This window comes from Scardinius erythrophthalmus (assembly GCF_964197995.2).
Source record: "Scardinius erythrophthalmus genome assembly, chromosome: 9".
NCBI lineage: Eukaryota > Metazoa > Chordata > Actinopteri > Cypriniformes > Leuciscidae > Scardinius > Scardinius erythrophthalmus.
Window position 1 is genome coordinate 22,794,831 of NC_138229.1, and position 10,501 is coordinate 22,805,331.

Below are 10,501 nucleotides of genomic sequence, written 5' to 3' on the forward strand. Positions count from 1 at the left end.
GACATCATTGACAAGCGACAAAATGACAAGGGCCGTTTCACTGGTTAAAATAGCTGGTTTCTCTGGATTTAAAGATTTTTGGGAACATTTGGGATACTGTAAGAACACAAGTCAACAAAATATATAACATTATTCTAGTGGTTTTTGGATATTTTAATCCAAAAATCTTACATGTTGTGCCTTTATATCATTAAAATGCTAAATTAAAATAAATCTTTTTAAAATAAATACAATCAAAATATAACACTTACTATAAAAAATATATAAAATATTTTGTTTACCTGCATGTCATATGGAAATTAAACGACATCAGAGAACCTTTAACACGTTGTTAAATTATTGAAGCATTAATTTAAAATCACATACATCAAGTAAATATTTTAGGTCAAAGGGGATCGGCTGACAAAAACCTGCTATTGGGAAAAAATATAGATCCTTCCAAGCATTATATTAGTACCACTTTTAGGTTTCTTTTGTTTTAAATTGTTTGTTTGGTGACCTAAATAAATAATTGTAACTAAATGTTGCTGTATGCACAGGTTGCAAGCTGCATTAATATAAGTAGTTGTAGGTTTGTGGTAGAGGAGGAGGAGGGCTCAGAGGGAGGGTCGGGAGGGATGAAGGAATGTCTGCATGTGATGTGAGAGGCCTGATTCTCATGGCTGCACTAGCTTCTTTCTTTTATGTCACTTATATTTGGAAAGAATTTTCTGTCCATACTTCCTTTTCAAGTGTCTTTGTGGTCGAGAGATTGATTTGTGACTCTTTTTGTTTGTGTTAATGTGATGTGAATAGAGGGCTTCCTTGTGCAGTTGAGACATGCAGGCATTCCAGATGGGGGTGGAAGAAGTTTGTGAGTAAGACGGGGGAAAAGGCAGGGGGCTGGTAAATGGGTACTGATCATATTTTTTGGATGGCACATTATGGAATTGTAAGTCATTTTTAACTGTATCGTTTCATATATTGCATAACTCAACAAAAACAACATTGCCTGGCAGAATGTTAAAACATTTTTCCCACACTGCCCTCTGGCAATATTGATGAGGCATTTCAGAAGAGAAAAATACTCGGTGGTCCTGCATCAGCTAGTAACTTCAAACATAAAATCACTCTGTGATTAAGTGGCATGTGACAAGAAATTGCAATAGCTGGAATTATAGTTGCATGATTAACGTTATTATGCCGATACTGTTTTAATCTGTGTGGTATATCAACATGGTTTTCTGCTGGAAGTAAGTGAGGCCAGAGACATGAGATGGAACAGGATTCAGGCTGTCAGGGTTGGGTCCACATGTGGGTGACCATCACTCTGCCTCTCTTCTATTAATATCTTTGGCTGTAGAATGTAAAACAAGATTCTTACCAATGGGTCTGCTGACATTTATCCTCCCTTTCCAGTTACATACACTCAGAGTGCATGACCATAAACTCTGCACACCAAAATGCAATAAAAGCACATTTCATTTCAAAATGTGCACAATGTATATACTGTATGCTCTATAGACATATTCGGACAACCATTATAAATGAAACGCAGCTGCACATAAGCATCAGGGGCCTTGTATCTGGTCGAACCTGAAAGGTGGGTTTGTTTCTGTGTAAGTGTAGGAGGGTGAGGGGTGCGCACGTTCCAGCATGCCGTAATGCGACTCCCAGCACTTTTCCTCCACACATTACCTCTGACCTCTGCTGGCCATATCATTGCATTTCCCCCCAACCGGTTACGTCTTTGTATATTGCAAGCCTTAATTATGGAAGTATTCCAGTGGCCCCAGTGCCATCTTATCACATCAAGATGTGAAACAGAGAACATTTTACTTGGATGAGGATAAAAACTGGTTTTAAATAAAGAGTATGTTCAATGATGATTTTCTTTAGTGTAATATTCTTTTTTGTTTAATGTTTTATAATTAAAACAATTAATTTTAATCTTAGTTTTTATGTATTAATATAAATAAGGTTACAATAATGAAAATGAGAACGTTTCACATTATAAAAACGAAAATTGTTCTGAAATTGTCACAATTCAAAATATCTTAAGAGTAATTATTTACACTCAATACTCCATTTTATTTTATTTATGCAATATATATATATATATATATATATATATTTTTTTTTTTTTTATTTATTTATTGGGGTTAAATTTTACCTGACCATCTCAAATGCCAAAATACAGTTTACAACAGGAGCGTTTTAATAAAGCATTTTAATTTATCTTATTTTCATAATGGTTGTTAATAGACAGAACTTTGTCTGTGTTATGTTATGTATTTCTGCAGGCACATGAAAATTCATGAAAAGGATGCAAACAGTATTCTTACCCCCAGTTCTTCCCCACTAAACAAGCGCCGACGACTCTCTGCTAAGAGGAAGCCCAGTGAAGAGGATGAAGCGGAGCAGGCTGAGGAACCACCAGTTAAAAAGGTACGTTTTCACCTCTTTTTTGTCAATGTTTTTTCAGTAATAAATGCAGTCAAAACGTTTTAACAACTTTTGGAATGCACTGTGCCCATACTTTTGAAGTTATATGCAAACAAATTATGTCTTATGTTTAGGTGATGTTGATGCAAAAGCATGGAGAGGACGATTCTGTCAAGAGTGAAGAAGAGCTCCTTCACTGCCCCATCTGCTTTAAGACATTCATCTGTAAATATGATCTGGAATCACACATGGAGACACATCCTGACACTACACTCAGGTAGGCTCAGGATGTTGTCTGCTGTCTCAACACATTATATAGTGCAATACTGATTTCTTTATATTTCGTTAAATCAAAACTATTTCTGACTGTTTCTTCTAATCCTAGGTGTAACATTTGTTGCATTACCTTTCGCACACACCGTGGTCTCCTGCGTCATAACGCCGTCATTCATAAGCAGCTTCCCACTGACCCCTCTGGACGACCCTTTATCCAGAATAACCCCTCCATCCCTCTGGGGTTTGGAGACTTGGCTTTCATTGACTTCAGCTGTCAAAAATTTCCCCAAATTGCACAGGTAAGGACTTCATCAGATGAGAAAGAATTACTTTATTACTTTACTTTATCAGTAATTGATCAATTACTTGATCATCATTTTGATTTGTTTTATTTATTCAGATCTGGTGTGAGAGTAATTTGCGCAGATGCTCTAGCAAGTTCCATAAATTTGTTTGTGAGGTCTGCAACAAGGCCTTCCCTCTTCAACAGTCTTTGGATCTCCACAAATCCTCACATAAATGTAGCGCAGACACCAGCACTGAACCTCAGGAACAAAATGCATATGCTTTTATGGATGCATCCAAAGTCAACTCCCATTTCATGGATTCCACGGAGGTCAATGAACTAATACCACATGCTGATAGTACCAGTTCAGATGGGAAGCACGGTTTCATGGAGTGCCTAGGTCTCCAACACTCCTCTTTTGCTAAGCCAGAGAAATCAGAAGAGCAAATTCAGCAGGATGTTTTAGACAGCATTCGCTTCATTCGTGTTGAGCCTACCTCAAATCTACCTCAAGAAAGCAGTAGCAGTCTCGGCATCTCTATTTTGGAGCCCGTTTCTCTTCAAGCCATGAACAAGAATGCCGCCCTCAGTCTGCTGTCGCTACAGCCTCTCCATGGGGTCGTCAGTAGTGGCATGTTTGTCCCAATAAGTGGTCAAGCTGGAGTGGAGCTGGCGGACATTGAACAAATCCTTAAGATTGCAGCCACAGTGCCACCTCAGATGTCTTTGTCTCTGCTTCCCAAAGGTCTGGGAAGTCCTCTACAGGTGGACCCCAAACAGATTACTTCCCTGAAACCTAAGCCCTTAATCACTCCTCGATCCAGCATGAGTGCCTCCACACCCCCTCCACCCGTCATGAATGCCCAACAGGCCTCATCGGGTAACATCAGTCCTAGCCTTCCACCTCAAACAGGCCAACAAGTGAGAACTACCAGACAATCATCAGCCTCCTCTTCGTCCTCAACCTCGTCCTCTCCCACAAATTGGGAGACTTCTCAACTGGGGCCAGATATCATAGGAACCACGATTATCTCATATGAAACTGGAAAGGAAGAAGAGTTTGACAGCAAAGAGAAGGAATCAAGAGTCGTGGGAAAGAAAACAGCCAAGGCCGAGTACCCTTGTCGGTTCTGCAAAGAAGTCTTTTCCTTCTTAGGTGGCCTTCAGGCTCATATGCGTCACCATCTGGGAGCTTCACCGTATCAGTGCACCTTTTGTAGCTATGCCGCTCCTGACAAAGCGACGCTGATTCGACATCTCAGAACACACAGCGGTGAGCGGCCATACGTATGTCGCCTCTGTCACTACCCTTTCACTGTGAAGGCCAACTGTGAGCGTCATCTGCGCAAGAAACACATGAAAAACACACGCAAAGACATAGAGAAAAACATAGAATATGTAACCACCTCCTCTAGCGTAAGCGGTGTCATTGGAGGCACCACATTAGACCTCCTTGATGCGGCTGGTAGCACATCTTGTCGATATTGTGGGGAGGACCTTAAGACCTACCGAGCCCTTCAGATTCATCTGCGAACACACAATGGATGTCAACGGAAGCCATTTGAGTGTAGGCAATGTGGGGTGGCATTTCTCGCTAAAAGGAACTGCATTCACCACTTGCTGAAGCACCACCCAAACGTTCCAGAAAGGGAAATTGAAGAACACATCAAAAGTCTTGTACCGGTAGGAGGAGACGCCACTGCTCAAGCCAACCCTCCAACCTCAAATGGGCTGGTTAACAGCACTGTTCCTCAGAATGTAGGTCCCTTCTCTGGACCTGTTGAGGACCAGGACCAGCCTTTAGATTTCTCTAGCAAATCTCAAAAAACAATTGCTTCAAATGTTAAGCTTGAAGGAACAACATCTCCTCTGTTTAATGACTGCTCTATGGAGCCCATTGATCTCTCAATACCCAAGTATCCCGAGAAAAAGATAATGATGAAAGAACTTCCTCAGAGCATGTCCCTGAATCATCATAATGTCAAGAAAGAAAAGACTGCTGAAACAACCCCTGGACTTCTTGCAGCTCTCCCAGTTTCCCTTTCTAACCTGGCCCCAGCTCTATCCAGTGACCTTACCAAGCCCTTTACTCGCTTGAAGCCACTGTTACCAAAACCATCTTCTATTTCCTGTACTCCTGAAATGGCACCGCTGGCCTCCATTGCTCAGATCATCTCTTCTGTGTCAGCTACCCCAGTGCTGATCGAAACAGGAATAGATGCCAAGAACAGTGTTAGTGCAATGGATTTTAATACAATAAGTGAGAAGAAGGGTCACTTAGGCACCACCAAACTGGATTCCACTCAAAATGGATCTTCTGATAACTCAAAGAAGAGAGGCAAGAAGAGACCATTTCTGGAGGAGTTCTGTGATCCAAGATTGGCAACAGGCAGTGGCATTGACCTGGAGTCAAGTGGCGAGTTTCCCAGTGTAGAGAAAATGCTAGCTACTACAGATGCAAATAAATTCAGCCCTTACTTACAACCCAGTCAGATGGAGCCAATGAAAGAGGAGAAAGAGAAGCAGCCTGTCAATAAGGAGGCAAAGGAAGGACGAGAGGACAAGCCAAAGAAACCTCCACAGAACAAAGGAAAGAAGAACGCCTACTCCAATTCAGTGCAGAAAATGACCTGCCCGTTCTGCCCACGTTTGTTCCCCTGGGCCAGCTCATTGCAAAGGCATATGCTAACACACACAGGTGAGACACTGTTTACAATTCATAAATAATGACCACATGCCAATGATGCCATAAAGCACTTTGTTTACTTTTTTTATTTACACTATTCTACAATACAGTGAGCTAAATACCATTCTTAGGAAAATAGTGTACTCTGTAGTCTCTATTTCATTTGTGAGCCATTTAGCTGGAAGTGTTCTTCAACCATTACAGACTAATAGATCTCTGATTATCCTCACAGTAATGCAGAAAGAGTGATGCTACAAACATGCTACAATTGGAGGTGTTTAGTATTATATTATAGTATGTTATATTTTGATTCAATGGATCTGAGTCAATAATGTTTCGTTTCTCACTTGAGATTGTTACAGTTTTGTGCTTTGATTTCACAGGTCAGAAGCCGTACCCTTGTCCTCAGTGTGAGTCATTCTTCTCCACCAAGTCAAACTGTGAGCGCCACCTGCTCCGCAAACATGGAGTATCTAATCGGGCACTTCAAAACAGTGGATCTCGACCTAAACCTAAGGCTGACGAAGGATCTCGAGGAAGCACAGGCACTTTTGGTCAGTACCATTGTTATATATTATTATGTAGCGCAAATGGTCTCATGTGCATAACATTTGTATCTAAAAATGTGCTGATTTAACTTTTGAGATGAAGGGTTAATGTCCCATTAATAATGTACTATAATTTAGTTGCCCTGTTTTGTTTATCTACAAGACTTTTTGCGAAATCTGTATATTGAATATTGTTACATCATTGTGAGGGTGTGAACAAAGCAATGAAATGTGTATAGTGCTTAACAAGCTTTTCTTGTATTTGTAGAGAGTGTATCTGACACTGATTCTCCTGCAGCCGTAGATATTGCGGATATGAGCTCTGTCAAACAAGAGGAGAAAGCTTCATCCCCAGAACAAGCACCAGAACAAACAGGACAATCAGCCACTGAACAAACAGACAGCAGCACAGATCCAAACCAAACACAGCCAGCTGAGGGAAACCCTGAGAGAGTAGAAGTTGATTATGATGATGACGACTCTCAGAGCAACAAGAGTCTTGATGTAAACCTTGCTAGCAAGCTTGTAGACTTCAAGCTTTCTGGAGCAGAGCAGAACCAGCCTAATATAACTGCTCAAGCGGTTTCTCCTCCCGACGAGTTCCCCCACACCTGTGCGACTTGCAAAAAGACCTTCCGCCATGCGGCCACTCTCAGCCGGCACCAGAAAACTCACAATCAGGAGGTCCAGCCCGAGGATGGAGGCAAGAAGGGAAGACGCCAAAGTGCTTCACAAAACCCAATCACAGCGCCCAGAAAAGAGATGGTGCAGGACGCAGATTTAGAAGATGATGAAAAGGATGAGAACAGCAGCTGTGTAGAAAGTGGTGTTGATGAGGAGGAGAAAGAGAGAGAAGATATGAGTGATGATGAAGAAGAGGCTACTTCCTCAGAGCTCAGGGCTTTGGATGAGGAGGGCGAGTCAGCCGGAGGCAAAACCGATAAGAGAAAGAAGATCTGTGCTGTGTGCAGCAAACGCTTCTGGAGCCTGCAAGACTTGACCAGACACATGCGTTCACATACTGGTAAGATCTGGAGCTTCTTAGGCTATGTTTAGACTGCAGGCAACCGTGGCCAAAACTTTTGTCAGTGTAAACAGCACAAACCACATGGCATCTGATCTTTCAATTTTGATTTAAGACTCTTCCATATGTAGTCCGAAATCAGATACAGGTCTGATGTTTTGCAATGCGACGTCAGTCTGAACAGTCCAATCGGAATTTGTGCGATTCTATATCACTCTAGATCAAGAGTGTCCAAACTCTGTCCTTGAGGGCCACTGTTCTGCAGAGTTTAGTTACAACTTGCCTCAACACAACTACCTGGAAGTTTCTAGTATACCTACTAATACCTCGATTAGCTGGTTCAGGTGTGTTTAATTGGGGTTGGAGCTAAACTTTGCAGGACATGGTCCCTCCAGGAGCAGGATTGGACACCCCTGCTTTAGATCAACATTGGCTCAATTCTGCACTGATGCGAGTCAGTCCAAAATTTGTACATATCAGTAGTTCTTTGGTCACATCTGCGAAGGTGGTCAGTTGGGGAAATGGAGGTATTAAAACTCGAAAGTGTTACGTTGAAAGCTCTATTAACCTGAGGGCCAACTCTTTTGTTCACACCCCAATCTGATATTGGCTGCATTAAAAAAAGTAAATTAACAGCCAAACAAAAAAATCTGATCTGAGCAATAAATCAGAATTGAGCACTAAGCAGCGTGAACATAGCCTTGTTGTTATTGCCATACTTGCCAATTATACCTTTCAATAAAAAGAGACAAATATAAAGCTGATACACATAAAATGACCTTTTTGTTGTAGGTGAGCGACCTTATAAGTGCCAAACCTGCCATCGTACCTTCACCCTGAAGCACAGTCTGGTGAGGCACCAGCGTGTCCACCAGAAACCCACGGATGAAAAAGGGACCGATGAGGCAGAAATGAACGAAGAGATGGATGGAGCAAGAGATGACGGCGGAGTGCTGGAGGGAAAAGAGATCAGGTGTTCATCTGAAAGTGAAAGTGAAGCGACAGCTCCAATCCAGAGTGAGAATGAATGTGAGAAAGCAGGAGTGTCCCAAAAAGAAGAGAGTGATGGACACATGGAGGACCTTAAAGAGAAGCAGCTTCCTGAAGATACATCTATGGAGATGAATTCTTCTGAAGAACCTCCCAAAGAACCTCAGCCTGATGGGGCTGAACCGGAGGAGCATCAAACTGAGGAACCGTTAGTAGTCTCAGTAGAGGCCCAATCAGGCTGTGACCCAGAACCTGCAAAAATCAGTGTCCATAGCTGTACAGCGGCTCAGGAAATGACAGAGACGCCTGTTCAGTGAAGAGAAAATTCACTGTGTTGATTTTGTGCCATAGTTTATGAAGCTTCCACAAACACTAGGAGTTACAAAGCCTGGCCTTTGCTGATTTGTGTCTTATAATACAGTATGCATGAAAGATGAAGACTGGAGAACAGTTTCTAAAGCACAGTGATTCTTCTCTTGATGCCTTAATGCTTTTTGTTTCTTTCTAAAAATCTGGATAAACACAAATGGACTGTAGCAATTTTAATCCTATTTATATGATTTTTAATGAATCATATGAAACCTTTATATCAATCAATTAGAAGCATTTATATGATGAACAGAAGATTTATGTATCAGCATTAAAATGTATTATTCTTAAGTCAATTTCTGTATGTTTTTAGTATCTGTATGGAATTTGTTTGATTTCTTTTTCTTTTTTTCTTGTGGAATTGAAGAGCTGAAGTGCCTGACTTATTTTCATTAGCAAGATTGGCTGAAAACATTTTGGATGAAATTGCTGTTTAGCTCTGTAATTTTTATTTTGGGTGATCATCGGCCAATCAGTTTTTTTGGCAATATTTGCCTATTCTATGTATATTATCCTCCATCTTTGAGCCTCATTGACAAATGATGCAGACAATGTGTATAAATGGCTGGAAGTCTTGAAACAGCGCCTTCTGGTGTCTAAGAGTGTGAAGTATTATATTGTAAGGCCTGTGCATCCGAGAGAAGAGTGCTTCTGAGAATCACACAGTATGTATTGAATGAGTACATTTTATGTATCTTTAAAGTGTGATTTGTGTTTGCCTTTTTGGATTTTGTGTTTGTACTGGAACTCCTTAGGATTCACTTTGACTTCAACACTGGTGTTCACACTAAAAATCAAACTTCTTTATTCAATATTTGTTAAAGAATGTTCAAAAAAAATCAATTCACATAGTTTTACACTAGTTGTTGCAATAGAGTGACTTTGATAAGGCCTGATGCCCACACAAGACGTCATGTGAGATTCAGTGGATTTGACTAAAGTCCTCGCAGTGGCAAAATATTTACAAGTATGTTTTTATTCATTTTGACAGCTGCAAGCCTTTGGATTTAAAGCCAACTTAAGAAACATTGTAAATGAACTGGTCTTTATATTTGTTGAAACACATTTTCTTTTTTTTTTATTTCTTTGTGTGTGCGTAATGATTTTTGTACTTGTAAATTTGTACAAGTGCATAGGGGTGTGCACAGCTATATGGACAGAAAACACTGAACATTTTATGCAGGTATTTATTGATCAGTCTAAAACATGTGGTTGTAATTTTGAAAAGCCATGTAGAATCCAATTTGTGCAGCGAGGAGAATCAAAAAGATGAATGTTGTTGAACTTCTTTGAGATTGTGAGGTTCTCTACATTTTTGGATACTTTGTACATTAGGATGCTTTGGATGATTACATCTTTTGTGTGTCTTTTTGTTTGTCCGCTAATGAAACCTTCAACCAATTCAACTATACGTTTATTTGAGATCATTGAACCATAGTGTATAATTTGATGGGTTTGACTTTATAATTATAAAAATATTGATTTTGCATGTTAATCTAATTTGAATTTCTCAGTTATTCTCTTTCTCAGGGGCTTTTTGAAATCCGAATTTATCTATGTAATCTATCTGATATATAAAACGAAAGATCTGTTAACTACACAGTTAAGAGTGCTCGCAGTATGGATAGGCTTCATTGTACCAAACCTTTTCTGCAAGAAATTGTCATCATTATCAGTAATCGTGTTTGTCAGATGGATTGCAAGTATCTGTCAGATCAATTCAGATGTAGGCAACTTGTTAATTTTGCCTTTTCAACCATGTAAAGCGAATAAATCAATCAATCAATAGGCTAAATGTACACTAAGAAAGAGTTAGAAATTAAGTTGTCAACATTTTTTTTTCTCAATTAAAACTTAAAACAGTCAAAAAGTTTCCACATTTAGTTTTATTTCAGTAA

General features: G+C 40.1%; 1 protein-coding gene across 2 annotated transcripts in view; it reads left to right on the forward strand.

Moving 5' to 3' along the window:
- Positions 1-10,468, forward strand: part of rreb1b (ras responsive element binding protein 1b) — a 38,771-nt gene extending 28,303 nt beyond the window's left edge. For both annotated transcript variants that reach the window (XM_081375182.1, XM_081375181.1), the window contains 7 exons: positions 2,283-2,427; positions 2,559-2,701; positions 2,810-2,999; positions 3,101-5,684; positions 6,056-6,226; positions 6,489-7,244; positions 8,037-10,468. In XM_081375182.1, coding sequence (XP_081231308.1) covers positions 2,283-2,427; positions 2,559-2,701; positions 2,810-2,999; positions 3,101-5,684; positions 6,056-6,226; positions 6,489-7,244; positions 8,037-8,551 — 4,504 coding nt within the window. In that variant the 3' untranslated portion in view covers positions 8,552-10,468. The remainder of the gene's footprint in view (positions 1-2,282; positions 2,428-2,558; positions 2,702-2,809; positions 3,000-3,100; positions 5,685-6,055; positions 6,227-6,488; positions 7,245-8,036) is intronic.
- Positions 10,469-10,501: the final 33 nt, after the last annotated feature.